The 20,027-nt window shown below is 39.3% G+C and overlaps 1 protein-coding gene across 2 annotated transcripts in view; it reads right to left on the minus strand.

Moving 5' to 3' along the window:
- The window catches only part of LOC114035005 (long-chain-fatty-acid--CoA ligase ACSBG2-like), an 86,174-nt gene that overhangs the window by 32,467 nt on the left and 33,680 nt on the right, over positions 1 to 20,027 (minus strand). For both annotated transcript variants that reach the window (XM_027850921.1, XM_027850920.1), the window contains exons 6-8: positions 19,721 to 19,870; positions 14,823 to 14,999; positions 9,972 to 10,159 (exon numbers count right to left, since the gene is read on the minus strand). In XM_027850921.1, coding sequence (XP_027706722.1) covers positions 9,972 to 10,159; positions 14,823 to 14,999; positions 19,721 to 19,870 — 515 coding nt within the window. The remainder of the gene's footprint in view (positions 1 to 9,971; positions 10,160 to 14,822; positions 15,000 to 19,720; positions 19,871 to 20,027) is intronic.

The following is a 20,027-nucleotide window of genomic DNA, read 5'->3' on the forward strand; positions in this document are numbered from 1 at the left end:
GTAAGTATCAAGTGATCAAGTGTTTGAGGCTAGATTTGAACTCAGGTCCTCCTGACTCCAGAGCCGGCTCTATCCATTGCGCCACCTAGCTGCACCTCCCATTTTACTTATTAAAAGTTCTTCTCTTCAGTGAGTTTTTGTGCCTCCTTTTCCATTTGGTCAATTCTACTTTTTAAGGAGTTTTCTTCAGTGTACTTTTTTCCCATTTGTCCAATTGTATTTTTTAAGGACTTGTTTTCTACAGTTAATTTTTGTCCTTCCTTTTCCAAGCTATTGACTCTCTCTTGCATACCTCTCATTTCTTTTCCCAATTTTTCTTCTACCTCTCTTATTTGACTTTTAAACATCCTTCTTGAGCTCTTCCAAGAAGGCTTTTGGAGTTTAAGACCAGTTCATATTCCCCTTTCGGGTTTTGGATGTGGGCATTTTGACAATATTGTCCTCTTCTGAATTTGTGCTTTCATCTTCCCTGTCCCCGTAATAAGAATCTATGGTCATTGTCCATTTCTGCTTTTTGCTCATAGTGTTTGCCTATTTCCTGACTTAAAAAAAAATAAAAAAAGTTGAGCTCTCCTGCTAGAGCGAAGGGGACACTTACCCAAGCTTCTTCTCTTGCTCACCCAGGCCTTGCACTTGAATGTTTGGTTCTTGCTCATCCGGGCCTTGCACAGGGATGCTTTGCTGCTGGAGGATGTCTCTCAGCCTGGAGCTTTGCCTCCTGGAGTTGTGCTGAATCATTGGGTGATTTGGCTGCTGGAGAACGCTGTCACCCATGGTGGTTTTCCTAGCTGGTGTCTACTGGTTCCCCTGCCTGTATTGAGGCTCTTGGGGAGTCCTGGTGTTAGCACTTGCCTGCTCCACCACCTGGACCTCAGGATCTTCCCCTGGCATGCTGAGGTGAGGCTTGCCGCTGGCTTGCTGGGGTACTTCCCATCCTGTATTGCTCCCTCTCCTCCAGAGTGAGAGGAGCCTTTCCCATTGATTCCCCAAGCTTCCTGGGCTACAAGACTGCTGTACCCCATCTTTCTGCTGCCTCAGGGTTTTTCCTGGGTCAATATTTTCTGGGCTTTCAGAAATCAGTAAGAAAGGGTGAGAGTGACTTACTTCTTACTCTGCCATCTTGGATTCTGGAAGCAGAAAACCCTTTTTATTCATTTAATAATTTAAACACCACATTGTCTCTGTTACCTTCTGTAATTTTAGTTGGGATATGAAGAAATAAATTGATCAGGGTTGTCTTGATCAATGCCTCCAACCTCCTCTTGCAATGGAAATAATATATAATAAAGTGGGAAAGGTAAGTTGAGGTTTATATTTGATCCTAAAGGCAATAGGAAGCCATTGGAATTTATTAAGTTAGGGGAGTAACATAGTCAGATAACTGTGCATAGGACAGAACGGAAAAGAGAAAGACTTGAGGCAAGGAGATGAGTTAAGAGGCTTACAATAATGCAGGCAAGAAGCGATAAGAGCTAAGTGGGGGGGGGAGTGCTGGTGGTTGTGTGAGCAGAAAGGGGTGAATGGGAGAAATGTTGTGGAGGTAGAAATGAAAAGATTTGGTAACTGATTAGATATGTGGGGTGAATGGAAGTATCAAAGAGGACATCAAGGTTGCAAACCTGGGCAACTGAATGAATAGTGGTGCCCTCAAGCTACATAGGGAACTGGAGGATAAAAAGGAATTTGAGGGAAAATGTAATGAGTTCATTTTGGAGCATGTTGAGTTTGAGATGGGACACCCAGTTTGAAATATCCAATAAGCAATTGGAGATGCATTATTGGAGTGAGAGTAAGGCTTAAAATATAGATCTGGGAGTCATATACATAGAGATGATAGTTGAACTAGTGGGAGCTGATGGAATCACAAGTTGAGAGAAAAAAGAAAAGAGGACAGAGCTTTGTAATATGCTCAAAATTCAGCAGCATGTCATGAATTATAGTCCAACAAAAAGACTGAGAAGATGTCTGATGTGATCAACAGTGCCAAAATGGGGGTGGGGAGGTGTGTGTGCATGGCAGGGGAGATAAAGATAGAGAGAGAGAGAGTGCAAGAAGGATGAAGATTGAGAAAAAGACAAAAGATTTGTCCATTGACATCACTGATAACCTAAGAGAAGCACTAGTCAGAAGCAAAATAGATTTTAGAGGAGAAACAGAATAGAAAGAGAGAAAAAAGGATAAGCAAAAAAAAATACAATGGAGGAAAATGCAGTTAGTAATCATAACTGTGAATGTGAATGGGATGAATTCACCCATAAATGAAAGCAGAGAGCAGAATGGATTAGAAATGAGAATCTAACAATATGTTGTTTACAAGAAACACACTTGAAACAGACAGATGCAGATTTAAAATAAGGGGCTTGAGCCAAATCTATTATTCCTCAGCTAAGATAAAAAAAAAGAAGAAGAAGAAGAAGAAGCAGGGGTTGCAATTCTAATCTGAGACAAAGCAAAAACAAAAAAAGCTCTAATTAAAAGAGATAAGCAGGGAAACTATGTTTTGCTAAATGGTACCATAGATAATGAAGTAATAACATTACTAAACATATATATATGCACCAAATGGCATAGCATCCAACTTCTTAAAGGAAAAGTTAAATGGGTTACATGTAGGAGGGAGTAAAACTATAGTGAGATACCCACACACAGATATAACACACACATATGGACACATATTTTATATGTATATATGCATGTGTGTATACATTTATGTATGTGTATATGTATATATGTGTGTGTGTGTGTATACATATATATATATATATATATGTATGTATATATGTATGTATATACTATGCTATGCTCGTGGAGGACCTCAATGTTCCCCTCTCTCTTACCATAAAATAAACAAGAAAGAAGTTAAGGAGATGAATAGAATTTCAGAAAAGTTAGATATGAGAGACCTCTGGAGAAGATTGAATGGGAATAGAAAGGAATATAGCTTTTTCTCAGTGGTACACCATGGCATCTTTACAAAAATTGACCATGTATAAGGGCATAAAAAACTCACCAAAAATGCAAAAAAAGCAGAAATATTAAGTGTATCCTTTCAGATCATAATGCAATAAAAATTATATTCAGTAAAGGGCCATAAAAACATAGATTAAAATTAATTGGAAACCAATCTACTAATATTTTATTTAAAAATTTTACATCTATTCATTAGGGAAATTGGTCTATAATTTTCTTTCTCTGTTTTGGTTCTTCCTGGTTTAGGTATATTGGAAACTAATCTAATCCTAAAGAATGAGTGGGTCTAAGAACAAATCATAGAAACAATAAATAATTTCATTAAAGAGAATGACAACAATGAGATAACATACCAAAATTTATGGGATGCAGTCAAAGCAGTCCTTAGGGGAAATTCTGTATCTCTAAATGCTTGCACTAATAAAACAGAGAAAGAGCAGATCAATGAATTGGGCATGCAACTTAAAAAAAAACTAGGAAAAGAACAAATTAAAAATCCCCAATTAAAGAACAAATTGGAAATCCTTTAAATCAAAGAAGAGATTAATACAAACAAAAATAAAAAAGTCATTAAACTAATACACAAAACTAGGAAATGGTTTCATGAAAAAATAAACTATTGGTTAATTAGATTTTTTTTAAAAAATAAGAAGAAAACCAAATTACCAGCATTAAAATTTTTAAAAAAATGAATTTACCACCAATGAAGAGGAAATTAAAGCAATTATTAGGAGCTATTATGCCCAATCATATGGCAATAAATCTAACAACCCAAGTAAAATGGATGAATATTTACAAAAATATAAATTACCCAGGTAAGAATAATTAAATAATCCTATCTTTGAAAAAGAAATTGAATAAGCCACCAATGAGCTCCCTAAAAAAAAATTCTCAGGATCAGATGAATTTACAAGTGAATTTTGCCAAACATTTGAAGAACAATTAATTCCAATACTATATAAACTATTTGGAAAAACAGGCAAAGAAGGAGTCCTATCAAATTCCTTTTATGATACAAATATGCTGCTGATACCTAAACCAAGAAGAGCCAAAACAGAGAAGGAAAACTATAAAGCAATTTTCCTAATGAATATTGATGAAAATTTTTAACTAAAATACTAGCAAGGAGATTACAGCAATAGATCACAAAGATCAAATGCTATGACCAGGTGGGATTTATATCAGGAATGCAGGGCTGGTTCAGTATTTGGAAAAGTATCAACTTAATTGACCATGTCAATAACAAAGACAGAAATAATCATATGGTTATCTCAATAGGTACAGAAAAAGCTTTTGACAAAATATAATACTCATTCCTATACTAGAAAGCATAGGAATAAAAGGAGCTTTTCTTAAAATCATAAGTAGCATGTATCTAAAATCATCAGCAAGCATTATCTGTAATGGAAATAAGGTAGAAAAGCCTTCCCAGTAAGATCAGGGGTGAAGCAAGGATGCCCATTATCACCACTAGTATTCAATACTGTACTAGAAATGCTAGCTATAGCAATAAGAGAAGAAAAAGAAATTGAAGGAATTAGAGTAGGCAATGAGGAAGCAAAACTATCACTCTTTGCAAATGATATGATGGTATACTTAGAGAAGCCTAGAGAATCAACTAAAAAACTAGTTGAAATAATTAACAACTTCAGCAAAGTTGCAGGATATAAAATAAACGCACATAAATCACCAGTATTTCTATATACTACTAACAAAGTTCAGCAGGAAGAGATAGAGAAATTCCATTTAAAATGACTGCAGACAATATCAAATCCTTGGGAGTCTACCTGCCAAGACAAATCCAGGAACTATATGAACACAATTACAAAACCCCTTTCACACAAATAAAGTCAGGTCTAAACAATTGGAGAAATATTAATTGTTCATGGATAGGTGGAGTCAGTATAATAAAAATGACATTTCTATCTAAATTCACTTACTTATTCAGTGCCATACCAATCAAACTACCAAAAAATTATCAAAACAATCTGGGATTGGCTAAGAAATAGAGTGGAGAAAAGAAAGAAAGACAGTGGTGGATTAGGGGAGTAGATTAGATACACAATACACAATAATAAATGACCATAGTAATCTAGTGTTTGATAAATTTAAACACCCAAGCTTTTGGGACAAGAAATCACTATTTGACTAAAACTGCTGGGAAAACTAGAAAGCAGTTTGGTTGAAGCTAGGTCTAGGCCAACATTTTACACTGTATACCAAGATAGGGTCAACATGGGCACATGATTTAGATCTAAAGGATAATACCATCAGCAAATTAGAAGAGTATGGAATAATATACTTGTCAGTTCTGTGGGGAAGGGAAGAATTTATGACCAAACAAGAGATAGAGAGCATTATGTGATGTAAAATGGATAATTTTGATTTCATTGAATTAAAAAGGTTTTGCACAAACAAACCCACTGTTGCCAAGATTAGAAGGAAACCAGGGATTAGGAAACCACGGAGAAATTTTTACAGCCAGTTTCTCTGATAAAGGCCTCATTTTTCAAATATATAGAGAACTGAGTCAAATTTATAAGAAGACAAGTCATTCCAATTGATAAATGGTTAAAGGATATAACAGGCAGTTTTCAGATGAAGAAATCAAAGCTATTTGTAGTCATATTGAAAAAATTGCTTTAAATCAGTATTGATTAGAGAAATGCAAATTAAAACAGCTCTGAGGTACCACCTCACACCTGTCAGATCAGCTGATAACGCAAGAAAGGAAAATGATAAATGTTGGAGGGGATATGGGAAAATAGGGACACTAATGCATTGTTGGTGGAGTTGTAAACTGATCCAACCATTCTACAGAGCAATTTGGAACTATGCCCAAAGGGCTATTAAACTGTGAATACCCTTTGACCCAGTAATACCAGATCTGTATCCCAAAGAGATCCAAAAAAAAAAAAAAAAAAGGAAAAGGACCTATATCTACAAAAATATTTATATAACAGCCTTTTGTGGTGGCAAAGAATTGGAAATTGAGGGGATGTCTGTCAATTGGGGAATGGTTGAACAAGTTGTGTGGTATATGATTATAATGGAAAAATATTGTGCTATAAGAAATGACAAGCATGATGCTTTCATAAAACCCTGGGAAGACTTACATGACCTGATGCAAAGTGAAGTGAGCCGAGCCTGGAAATCACTGCGTACAGTAATAGCAATATCCTACAATGATCAACTGTGAATGACTCAGCTATTTTCAAATACAAAGATCCAAGATAATTCCAAAGGACTCATGATGAAAAATGCTAGCCACCTCCAGAGAAAGAACTGATTTCAAGGAGACATACTTTTTAAACTATATCTTTCTTTTTTTTCATCTGTGTTTCTTTTGCAACAAGGCTAATATTGAAATAAATTTTGAATGACTGCATATGTATAATCGACATCAAATTGCTTGCCTTCTAAAGGAGGGGCGAGGGGAGGGAGAGAAAAAATTTGAAACTCAAAATTAAAAAAAATGAATGTTAAATTTTTTTGCATGTAATTGAGAAAAATAAAATAAGAAATAAAAAAAGATATCGAGAAGAGGAGAAGATGGAGCTTATAAAGAATAATCTCTATTTTGTCATTAAAGCTTGGATCAATATCCCAAAGTGGCATAAGGGGGTAGTGTGGGATGTTAAAGAGAGAAGACAAAATTGATAATAACCTCTAATGAAAGTGGGATACAGAATTATGGAGAAATAAAATTATTGTCTTTTTTCAATGATGACCTAGTGGAAATACAAATTATAGGTTGAAATATCTGAACAAGAAGTTTTCAAAAACAAGAAAGACAATCTATCAACAATCATATGAAAAAATTATCCAAATCACTAATAATAAGAGAAAGGCGAATTAAAACAATTCTGAAGTTGTTTTGACTCACATCCATCAGATGGTCAAAGTTGACCAAAAAAGAAAAAAAAGGAAAAATACAATTGTTGGAGGGGCTGTAGAAAAATAGGCACACATGCATTGCTAGCAAAGTTGTGGATTAATTCAACTATTCTGGAAAGTAGTTCATAACTATACTAAAAAAGTCACTAAATTGTGAATACCCTTTGATTCAGTGATACCACTACTAGTCACATTTTCCCAAGAGATCAAAGAAAGAGGGAAAAGACCCATACGAATAAAAATATGTAGAGCAACACTTTTGTCATAGCAAAGAATGAAAAGCGCACTAGCTAACCCATGACTTATTGAATGGTGGGACAAATTATGGCATATAAATGTAATAGAATATTATAATGTGCCATAAGAAATGAAGAAAAGGATGGATTCAAAGGAATCTGGAAGGACTAGTATGAAATGCTACAGAGTAAAGTGACTAGAAATAGGAGAACAATTTATACAATGAATATAACATTGTAAAGGAAAACAATTCTGAAAGATTTAAGAACTATGATCAAAGCAATAACTAATCAGGACTCCAGACATGGACCCATGATTTTTTTTCTCACTTTGTAAAGTAACTTGAAGTGAAGAATATAATTTGAGTTACTCTCCAATTTTGTAACTTTGAAATAAATGTCTAATTTCATTTTATAATAGAGCTAACTTCCCACCTCTTGGCAGATAGGTGATGGACTAGAAATACAGACAGAAACATTCATTTTCAGACACTATCAATGCATGCATTTGTTTTGCTTGTTGACTTATTTATTACAAGAGAGAGGTTTTTTAAGTGGGAAGAGATTTAAAGGCAGCTATGAGGGTGGAGGGTGGGTAGAGACAGACACAAATTTTTTAAAAAGAAGAAACAGCATTAATGAAACATTTTTTAAAATACACAGAAGAAAACAGAAATTCATAAAGGGTCACAAACTGGAAAGTTGGAACTACTATGTTTAAATTAATGTGTACTTTATAAAAACAAGACATATGAGGCTCAGATTCTTAAAATCTAGACAATAGCACAGACTCACTAGGAATCTCACTCACCCCAATCAGTATTCTAATAAACCTTGTCTTTGGCTGGGAAAAAAAAAAAAACCACCAAGACATGAAACAGAGATTTACACTGTTATACTTAAGCTTTTTTTTCCTCCCCAATTCTTTGTATAAGAAAATGTCTCATTCATATGTACCCCATCCTCTCTGCCTATAGGCAGGTACATTTTCTTCTCTGGGGCTGAGGTTGATCATTATAATTATATAGCAGTAAGTTTTATTTTTTTGTTCTATTTATATTGTCTTAGTCCAGGGTTGGGGAACCTTCAGCCTCGAGGCCCACGAGTGACCTTCTCGGTCCTTGGGTGCGGCCTTTTGACTGAGTTCAAGTTTTACAGAACAAATGCTCTGTGAAGTTTGGATTCAGTCAAAGGGCTTCACTTGAACGCCCAGCGGGTCACTTGTGGCCTCGAGGCCGCAGGTTCCCTATGCCTGTTTTAGTCATTATGTATGTTGTTTTCCTACTTCTGTTTACTCAGTCTTCATCAATTCGTATGGCTTCCTATTTAGCTATTTCTTCTTGCAAGTCTGTGAGATTTTTTTTCTTATGAATTTTAATGCTAAATTATATTTAAAACAGACATCCTCTCAATTTGAATAGAAGCATTTAGTAATAATATAAAGTCCTTATTTATGTATTTGAATTCTTTCTTCTTTAACTTTGGCTTTGATAGAATTTCTCTCCAAGCTGCATCCCTGACCCTGGATTGTCCCTACCATGCCATAGAGACTTTCTCACTAGAGAAGCTGACCCCAACCCTGGACTTCTCACATGGGAAGGATCTTCAAAAGGATTGCTTGGTTTCCTTAATTCTGGAAGAATTTCTTGAATAAATTCCTGGAATATAGTGTTCAGAATTTTTTTTCTAACCTTTCTGGGATATCAAGGAATCCTAAGGATGCTGCAGGAGGCCTCTCTACTAGATTTTCTTACCTGAATCTGCACATTTCCCCTTTTTTAATGTGATTCAGTCATTTTCTGAATGTATTTTCCCACTGGAATGCATTGTCTGCAATTTGTTTTTCTCAATAAGGCATATATTTTTGAATATAAGCAATATGGTAATTTGTTTTGTTTGACTATGTATATTTGTTGCAAGGGTTAGGTGTTTTGTTTTGTTTTGTTTTTCCAAATGGGGCAGGGAAGAGAAAACAATTTTTTAAAAAGTATTTTTTCAGTTAGTAAATCTACTATCAGGAATTTAAATTTATTCAGGTTTTTTAAATTATACATTCCACATTGGTCATTTTCTTCATTATTTTCTCTTCTCTCTCCCTCTCTCTCTCTCAGCTTGAATTCATTCCACAACATTTTTTTTTTGCTACTTCTGAGCTCTCTATTTTATTTGTTCTTGTGTCTTTCTTACTAATATCAATCTTTATCTAATTTCTTTAAGTGTGCCATGTATTGATTTGCATATAATTTTCATAATAGGAGTTTAATAAATGTATCCTTCCTTCCTTCCTCCCTCCTCTTTCTCCTTCCCTTCTACCTTTTCTTCCTTCTTTCCTTCCTTCCTCCCTCTTTCCTTCCTTCCTCTTTCCTTCCCTACTCCTTCCTTCCTTCTTTCCTTCCTTCCATTCTTCCTTCCTTCCTTTCTTTTTTTTCCCTGAAATAGACCATCCCAGACAAACCCAAAGCCTGAACTAGGTTGACAGCCATGTGAGTGGAAGGAAGAAGATGAATGAGAGAGATGGACCATCCCTGACAATTGATTAGACATAAGGAGGGATGAGGATAGGAGAAGAATTGAGACAACTCCAAAACTGCCAGTCTGCGTGACTGGAAGGATGTTGGTGAAGTTAAGCAGAATCCTGCCTTTTGAACGAGTTCCATTTTGGATCTGCTAAATTTGAGATGCCCATGAGCCACCCAGGTAGAAAGCAGCTGGTGACCCAGAGGACTTTGCCCTTGTTTATCTTTGTACCTTCCCCAGAGCCTAGCACAGTGCTCTGTATGCTGTTAGGTGCTTAATAAATGCTTGTGGAATGAAAATGGAGAGCATAAAAGAATGAGAGAAAAAGTGAATGAAGGATTTCCTACTCACTCAGTTTTCCGCTTCTTGTATGCTTTTAATCCCACTTTCCTGGCCCAAACAATCATATTCTTCTTGAATGAGGCAGCTGACATCTGATCTGAGCTCATTCTCCGCATCATCTCTTCCCAGACTTCGGGGACTCCACAGAAGGTAGTAGGTCTCACCTCCAGCAGTGTGTTTATCAGAGATCCCTGAATCTGACATGATGAAGTTAAGGTCAAGAAATCAGCAAGGGGTCATGAAAAATCCCTAGATGGAAAGCCAGAAGGTCTCAAGAAGAGTCTCAGGCTTGCCACTGCCTTACTCTATAGCCTTGGACAAGTCCTTAATCCATTTTAGGCCTTAGTTTTACTATCAAAAGAAAGCGGTCAAATGAGATCTAAGAAACTAAGGTTTCTCTCAATTCTGACATTTTATATTCAGGCTGGTGTTTGGAGCTCACCCTTCACCACCTGACACCACCCCTGTCGTGTTATTATCACATCTAACTCCAACCTACTAATTTCAGGCTCCATTTTATCCTGAAGAACTCTCTCTCTCCTGGATATGTCCTGGATTCTCCCACCTCCATGCTTTTGCTCACACTGTTTCCTCTACCTCAAATGCCTCCCTCCCCCTCTTCCTCTGTTGAATTCCTACCTTTATTTGAAATTCCAGTTCGAATGCCACCTCCTCTAGTCGGAGGATCTCCCAGTGCCCAAGCCCCATCCCCTTGGTCAGTGATAACCTTCCCCACTTGGGTCTCACATAGAACTTTTTTTTTGTTACTTCCTGTTGTACTTAACATATGTAATTTTTAGGCAATGCAGCTGTCTGCTTTAGTATCTTATTCTACCAATTTGATGGTGACCTCCATGAAGACAAGGACACTATCTTATCTCAATTATCTAGCTTTTTTGGCTCCTGGGGCAGTAATATAGTTAGGTACTAAGTAAATGTTTGTTTTTGCATAAGATGTGTCCTAAGATCCTGACACTCAATTTTCTATGTTCTAAAACCACTCTTAGGTCTGACTTTCCAGATTCTGAAGTCCCTCCCAGCCCTGACACTTTGTGTTCTAAGGACCCTCCCAGTCTCTGTGTTTTAAGCGCCCTTCCGGCTCTGACATTCTGTGTCTAATGGTACTCCCAGCTCTGGCATTCTCTGTTCTAAGGACCCTCCTAGTTCTGACATTCGCTGTTCTAAGGGCCCTCTCAACTCTGACATTCTGTGTCTAAAGGTCCTCCTAGCTCTTACATTCTTTGTTCTAAAGGCCCTCCCAGACCTGATGTTCTATATTCTAAGGGCCCTTCCAGTTTTGACATTCTCTGTTCTAAGGACCCTCTCAGTCTAAAGGCCCTCCCAGATCTGATGCACTGTATTCAAGGGCCCTTCTAGCATGGATGTTCTAGATTGTGAAATCCCTTATAGCTCTGATTTTCTATATTCTGTGGTCTCTTAAAAATCAAATCCAGTGGGCTTTTATCAATCCTCAATCTCCTCGACCTCTCTGTAACCTCTGACACTATTGATCACCCCCTTTTCCTCCCTCTAGGTCTTCCTGATGCTGTTTTCTCCTGGTTCTCCTTTTTACTTGGCTGCTCCTTCTGAGCTTCCTATGCTCCTTCATCAAGGCTATTCCCACTATCCATGAGGATCCCTCTAGGCTTTGTCCTGGTCCCTCTTGTCCTCTCCCTCAAAAAAATGATTCCCTGTTACCTCTGAGATCAAATACAAAATCCTACGTTTGCCTTATAAAGCCCTTTATAAACTGGCTCCCTCTTACCTTTCTTGTCTTCTTACACCTTGTCACCCTTCACATACTCAGTGACTCGTGACCCTGGCCTCCTGGCTGTTCCCCTCACAGAACACTCCATCTCTCAGCTCAGGACATTTTCTCTAGCTGTTTTCCACGCCTAGAATGGTCTCCATCCTCCTCTCTGCCTCCTGTCTTCCTTGGCTCCTGTCAAGTCCCAGCTAAAATCCCACCTTCTACAAGAAACCTTATCAAATCCCCTTACTGCTAGCACCTTTCCACTGTAGATTATCTCTGATTTCTTTATCCTGTATGTATCGTATTTATACATGTATAGATGTATACATGTATAGATGTATACATGCTGTTTCCCCAAAAGACTGTGAGCTCATTCTCAGCAATACAACAATCCAAGACAATTCCAAAGGACTCATGATGGAAAATGCTATCCACTTCCAGAGTAAGAACTGATAGAGTATGAATGCAGATCAAAGCATACTATTTTTCACTTTATTTTTTTTCCTGCTTTTTTTGTCTGTGTTTTCTTTCACAACATGAATAATATGGAAATATGCTTTGCATGATTATACATGTATAACCCATATCAAATTGCTTACCATGTTAATGAGGGAGGAGGGGAAGGAGGGAGGAAGAAGAGAACTTAGAATTCAGTTTTTTAAAAAATGAATGTAAAAAAATTTTTTTACAAGTTAAAAAATGATCTGGCTAAATGTATCACTTACCCTTGGGAGTTTCCTATTCTACTGAAACATTATTTATTAGGTGTTTGTACTTTTACAATGCACTTTTGTCTCCATGTGTGTGTGTGTGTGTGTGTGTGTGTGTGTGTGCATAATGTATAACAACAAGAAGATTGTAAGCTCAAGAGCAGGGACTGTTTTTTGCCTTTTTACCTCCAGCACTTAGCACAGTGGCTGGCATATAGTAAGCATTTAATAAACACTTGATAACTTTTTGTTGACTATGCTTTAAGATCCTTCCCAGTTCTGACATTTTGGATTCTAAGGGCCCTTCCAGCCCTGACGTTGTAGATTGTAAGGTCCTTCCGCACTCTGACATTCTGTGTTCTATATTCTAAGGTCAATACCATCTCTAACATTCTGTGTTCAGTATGAATGGATTCAGGGAATCGATTCTCAGCATTATCCTCATACATTCATTCGAACAGCCAGAGCTAGAGGCAACATTAACATCCATGTCGACTTCCAACATCAACAAAGTGGAGAAGTTGCCAGGTCTTGCCTTCTCTGCAAGCCTTGGCTTTGGACTGGTGCCCAGCTCTAATACTCCTGGGTAGACTTGAGCATAGCTCAAGCCTGTGTGTTTCAGGCTCTCGGGATCCAAACAACTCTCCCAAGTATATGAATCCTTGAACTTACGGAAAATTCTGGCAAGGCTACTCCCAAGCATAGTGATCACTGCCTCTCACTCTCTAAGACAGGGTTTTGGGACCTTGAAGTCATAAAATGTTAGAGCCAAAAGGGCCCTCCAAACACAGAATGACAGAATCAGGGGGAAATCTTAGGACACGGGGCTAGAAAACAACTTAAAAACAGGATGTCAAAGCTAGGACATGTCTTGGAGAAAACTTGGTCCAAACCTCTCATTTTATAGATGGGAAAATTGAGGTTATCAAGGGAAAATGAGCTGCTTCTGGTCAGTGGCAGCACTGACCTGGCACTCAGATCTTCTGCCACCACCCGCCTACCCCCAGCCCCAGGCTTTTTCTACAACACCCTCCCTCCAGGGGCACTTACAATGTAGCTGACCATAAGGTTTGCACTATGAGTTCTTATGCAGAAGGCCCAGCTCAGTATGAGATATGCCTCAAGAATCATTGACAAGTTCATCTCCTGTGAACCATCCCGGGAGTGGCTGCCCACATAGTGTTTACACCTCTCCCCAACCTCACTTCTATCACTAAAGGGTCATAGATTAAGCTCAGGAAGGAAAGCAAAGTAGGAGGGGCTACAGGACGAAGAAGAAAAGAGGGCAAATCAAAAGACTTTGGTAACAGATTGGATGGATGGGGGGATGAGAGAGAGGGAGGGGTCAAGTTGGGAGGATGGTGGTACCCTTGGGAGTAATAGGGAATCTAGGAAGAAGGAAAGCTTTGGGTTCAGATGAGATGAGTTCAGTTTTGGACATAATGAGTTTAAGATGTCTATGGGGTATCCATCCCCATGTTCATTAGGCATTTGGACATGCAAGAGATTAAAAACCAAAGGTCACTTAATCCAGCCAAGTTCCACTCTATCCTTCCCCTCCCCCAGTTTTACAGATGAGGAAACCAAGGCCAGGGAAATTAAATAACCAAGATCACATAGATAGAAAGCATCAGAGGCGGGGCTTGAACCCAGGCCTGTTGATTCAAGGTGCCTTGATCTTTCTACTATACTATGTTTATTTTAGTTGAATCAGACCATTAAACTCAATCCCTTCATTTAACCAAGGAGGGAACTTGATATCCACAAAGGAAAAGGGCTTGGCCAAGGTCATTCAAATGGTAAGTGATAGAACCAGGATTAAAAACTAGGTTATCTGATTCCAAATCCAGTCCACTCATTCTCTCTCCAGGTAAGTTTAATGTCCAATCCCAGATACAAGGTCCTCCAACCATAATGTTGAGGAGGAGGGAGAATAAAAGAAAGGAAACTCACACAGCAGTGAGTTCAGTGTATTTAGATGCCCTCTTTGACCTGCAGTCCCATGAGAATTCCCCTGTATGGCCTGCAGAGATTGGGCAACAGACATAAGTCTTTACAGGTACGATGACTTACACCAGAATATAACATGACATCATCAAGCCCCTAGCACCCATTATCCCAACGTGAGATGTTTGCCTTTAACAATAAGCCTCCCAGGGGCAGCTAGGTAGGATGGAGCACTGGTCCTGAAGTCAGGAGGACCTGAGTTCAAATCTAGCCTCAGACACATAACACTTACTAGCTGCGTGACCCTGGGTAAGTCACTTAACCCCATTGCCCCGCCCCAAATACAAACCATAAGCCTCCAGCTTTAGGATGGGCTTTCCCAAGCTGGTCTCATCTGCTGCTTTTGCCTATACGAGTACAGACCTTGTTCCTACCTATAGGGGCACATACCTTCATGGCATTAGGTTCAGCAAAGAAGATGGACGCTCCAATGGTAACAGGGATCCAGATTTCAAATATCTGAGCATTGATCAAGCAGAGGGGGAGGTAGCTCACCAAGACCTCTTGATTTTCGGGAGGATAAGTGTAGGGAAGGCTTTGGAGCACAGCTGCCGATGTCCACGTGATCTGAAACACAAGTTATGCAGTGGAGAGAACTAGGGAAGAGAAGCATCGATTAAGCACACAGTTAGTTAGAATCAGAGGCTGCATTTGAACTCAGTTCTTCCTGACTCCAGGCCCAGTCCTCTATCCACTAAATACCCTAGCTACCTCAAATGACTAGGAGTCATTACACCTGAATGTGATTCCTGACCTTGTGTGACCTTGGACAAGTGGAGAGTGGCTACTCCCTAGGTCTGGCCTTTATTCGCCCATCTGTAAAATGGGGAGATTGAATTAAATCAGAAGATCTTAACCTTTTAGGGGTCCTGGAGCTCTCTGGCAGTCAGGGATGACTATGTCTCTCTTCTCGGAAGAATGCTTTTAAATAACCAAAGGGAATACTAAGTTACAGTTAAAGGTTAGTGAAAATAAAGCTATAATTTTTTTTCCCATCGAAGTTCATGGAGCCCTCTAGAGTCTATGAAGGACACCAGGTTAGGAACCCCTGGACCAGTCTGTCCTGCCAAAACATTTACCTGTAGCATTCCCACAGATGTAGGCATCTAGGTGGTACAGTGGAGAGAACTCTGGGCCTGGAGTCAAGAAGACCTGAATCCAAATCCCACCTCAGACACTGAGTGACCCTGGGCGGGTCACTTAACCACTGTTTGCTTCAGTTTCCTCAACTGTAAAATGGGGATAATTACAGCACCTACCTCACAGGGTTGTTGTGAGGGTCAAATGAGATAATATTTGGAAAGCACTTAGCACATAGTAGGCATTATATAAATGCTAGCTATTGTTATTATTTATTATTATTATAAGATGCATACCAGGCCAATCTATCGGTGAATTAGCTAGTGTTTGAGTTCCTGGGGACCCAAGGCCTGGGGAGTAGCCTAAGGTATATCTATACACAAAACGAGACTCAGTTTTGTCCTCAAAATGCTGATTTTTCAACAAAACAGCTTACCCAGAGGCAGCAGGGTGGTAATTGATAGAGAACCGCAAACTCTAGGTTTGAAGCCCAGCTCTGTTACTGACTACAGTCATACACGACTTCCTATTACCTCCAGGATCAAATATAAAATCCCCTGTCGGTCCCTGGTAACGTGGACCTCACCTACACTTCTGTTCTTATATTTGATTCCCCTCCATACAGTCTGTCATCTCCCTACACTAGCCTATCACACGTCTCATCTCCCAGCTAAGTGCCCAAAGGCACGTGTCTGTCTCCTTTTCCTGGAATGTTCCGCCTCCCGACATCTACCCACTGGCTGGGGCTTGCTTCAAGAGTCAGCTCAAATTCCACTGTTGCAAGAAGCCTGTCCCAGTTCTCCCCATCCTCTACTGTCAGTCTTCCCCTCTGAGATTACCTGCCATCCGCCTGTTACATATCTTGTATGTACCTAGTTGTCTGCATGTGGTCTGTGTCATCACACTGAGCTCCTTTATAGCCGGGATTATTTTTATCTTTCTTTGTATCCCCAGGGCTTACCACTTCAGTTGGCAACCTTATAGAGATTATTCTTGGCCAGCCCTTAGAAGTTCCCTCTGTTTGAGACTAATTCTGTGGCTGTGTTCCTAAGGTCAGTATTCTTCACAATGTGGCATGCCCTGCCTTCCACAGTTTTTCTGATCTGCTTAGAGGAAAATGGGGTACATAACCTTTTCCCTGGACTGAACACTTATTGGAGAGAAAAAACCCCAAAGGCAGTGTTGAGAGGCAGTGGAAGGAGTGAGTGAGTTGGTCAGTCAATCATCAATATACATTTATTAAGAACCTACTATGTACTTAGCACTGTGAAAGTATACAAAGAAAAGCAAAAGACCATCCCTGCTCAAAAGCAACTCAAAGTCTCATGGGGAGACAGCATGCAAACTACTATGTACAAACAAGCTAGACAGAGGATAAATTGGAAATAATCAGCAGAGGGAAGGCACTAGCATTACGGGGGATCAGGAAAGGCTTCCTGTTGAAGGCAGGATTTTAGCTGAGACTTGAGGGAAGTCAGGAGGTGGAGATGAGGAGAGAGAGCAGTCCAGGCATGGGGAACAGCCAGAGAAAATGCTCACAGTAAGGAGGCCAGGGTCACTGGATCTCAAGAGTGTGTGAAGGGAAGTCAAGTACATAAAGAATGGAAAGTTGGGGGTTGTGGATCAGATTATGAAGGGCTTCAAATGCCAGACAAAGGATTTTATATTTGATCTTGGTGGTAATAGGGAGCCAATGAAGTTTAATGAGTAGGGGATGAGGCATGATATGATCAGATCTGGCAGCTGAGTGGAGGATAGACTAGAGTGAGGCGAGACCAGTCGGCAGAGTGGTAAAATAGTCTAGGCATGAGGTGATGAGGGTCTGTACCAAGATGATGGCAGTGTCAGAGAAGAGAAGTGAACATGTATGAGAGATGTTACAAAGATGAAATCCACGGAATGTGACACCAGATTGGATATGGGCAGTGAAGTTCTCTTACTCTTTGTTTTGTTGGTTTCTTTTCTTTTTTTTGTTTTTTTTGCTAGGCAATGGGGTTAAGTGACTTGCCCGGGGTCACATAGCTAGTAAGTGTTATGTGTCTGAGACCGGATTTGAACTCAGGTCCTCCTGAATTCAGGGCCGGTGCTCTATCCACTGCGCCACCTAGCTGTCCCCAGTTCTCTTACTCTTTAAGAAGAAGAGTGAGGAGTCAAGGAGACAAGCAGATTTTCAGCCTAGGGGACTAGATAATGGCAGTGCCCTCAATAGTAATCGGGGAGTTAAGAAGGAGAAATGGACTTGGAATTCGGAAACCTCAGTTCAAACCTTGGCTCTGACATCATATGACCATGAGGAAGTCATTTAATTTCTATTAGCCTCAGTTTCATTATTTGTAAATTGGGGGTTAACCTCTCTGAGCCTCACTTGCCTCATTTATAAAATGGGGATAATAATACCTACCTCACAGGCTTATGGTGAGGCTCAAATGAAATGTGTATGAATGAGCTCAGCAAACTTTAAAGCCCTACATAATTGTTGGTTATTATTGTTGTTCCGGTGTCCCTGATAAATGCCTCATTTCTAAAATATATAGACCATATGCATCAAACTTATAAAAATACAAGTCATTCCCCAGTTGATAGTCAAAAAAAATATAAACAGGCAGTTTTCAGAGGAAGAAATTAAAGCTATTTATAGTCATATGAAAAATGTTCTAAATCACTATTGATTAGAGAAATGCAAATCAAAATGCCTCTTGAGGTACCACATCACACCTCTCAGATTGGCTAACACGTCAAAACAGGAAAATGATAAATGTTAGAGAAGATGTGGGAAATTTGGAACACTAATGCATTGTTGGTGGAGTTGTGAACTGATCCAACCATTCTGGAGAGCAATTTGGAATTATGCCCAAAGGGCTATAAAATTGTGCATAGCCTTCGACCCACTTCTAGGGCTGTATCCCAAAGAGATCATAAAAACAGGAAAAGGACCCACATGTACAAAAATACTTATAGCAACTCTTTTGTGGTGGCCAAGAATTGGAAATTGAGGGGATGCCCATGAATTGGGGAATGGCTGAACAAGTTGTGGTACGTGAATGAAATGGAATACTATTGTGCTGTAAGAAATGATGAGCGGGTGGACTTCAGAAAAATTTGGAGACTTGTATGGTCTGATGCTGAGTGAAGTGAGCAGAACCAGGAGAACACTGTACACAGTAACAGCCACGTTGTGTAATGACTGACTTTGACAGACAGTTCTTCTCAGCAATGCAAGAATCTAAGACAACTCCAAAAGACTATCGATGGAAATTGCTATCCACACCCAGAGAAAGAACTATGGAGTCTGAATGCAGATGGAAGCATACTATTTGCTCTCCTTTTCCTTTGTTGTTTTGTTTTATTGCTTCATTCTTGTGGTTCCTCCCATTAGTTCTAATTCTTCTATATATCATGACTAATGGGAAAATATGCTTAATATGAATGTATATGTAAAGCCTATATCAGATTGCATGCTGTCTTGAGGTGGGGAAGGAGAGGAAGGGGGAGAAAATTTAAAACTTAAAATCTTATGGAAGTGAATATTGAAAACCAAAAATTAATTAATCAATTAATTATTATTGTTGTTATAATTATACCTTTAAAATGTTAGGGGGGAAATGTACAATGCTAATCTTAACCATCCTTGCTCCTTTTCTTGGGCATTAGAGGGTTTTTCCCCCTAATTTACAGATTGTAACATTTCAAAATGTCGGTTCTAAAGAGGGCCTTGTAAATTCATCTACAAGTGACCCCTCCCCTGTCATTTTACAAAGGATGAAACAGAAGCCCAGAGAGGAAAAGTATTTTGCCTAGTGTCACACAGCACATCTTTTAGGGGAACTACTGATTGGAGAATCTAGACCCAAGTGGTTAGACCCCTCCTCCCCTTTGATTTGTAAGTCATGAGATGTAAGATCTCTTTGATATACCTCATTGCTTTCTAGTGCCCATGCCCAGTACCTTGAGATGATGTAGGCAGGGGTGGGGAACCTGCAGCCTCCGTCCTCAAGGGCGGCCCTTTGACTAAATCCATACTTCACAGAACAAATCCCTGGGGAACCTGCGACCTCAAGGCCACATGTGGCCCTCTAGGTCCTCAAGTGAAGCCCTTTGACTGAATCCAAACTTCACAGAACAAATATGTTCCACAGATTCCCCACCCCTGAATAGGGTCACAGAGTTAGGATCAGAACGGCTTTGGGGCTTCAGAGAAAGACACTTACATTGTCATGACTGAGCATAACTGCCTTCGGTGGTCCAGTGGTCCCCATAGTATAGGCCAGCATACAGCACTGGTTGGGCTTCTGGGAATCAATGACTTTGTCCAGCATTTCATCAGAAATATTTACCCCTAGGGTGAGGAATTCTTCCCACTGTACAGGTGGAGAGGCAATAGCATACAGATGACTGGGGTGTTAAGGAGAATCAGTAGCCTAACTCTCCATGAAGAGAAATTGTGCAAACCAGTCTCCCCAACTAATTATGAGATACTGTTGATGTCAGGGCCTCCTTTAAGTTATTTTCAACTCA

The sequence above is a fragment of the Vombatus ursinus genome, unplaced genomic scaffold (genome assembly GCF_900497805.2).
Source record: "Vombatus ursinus unplaced genomic scaffold, bare-nosed wombat genome assembly UNPS02009173.1, whole genome shotgun sequence".
Lineage (NCBI taxonomy): Eukaryota > Metazoa > Chordata > Mammalia > Diprotodontia > Vombatidae > Vombatus > Vombatus ursinus.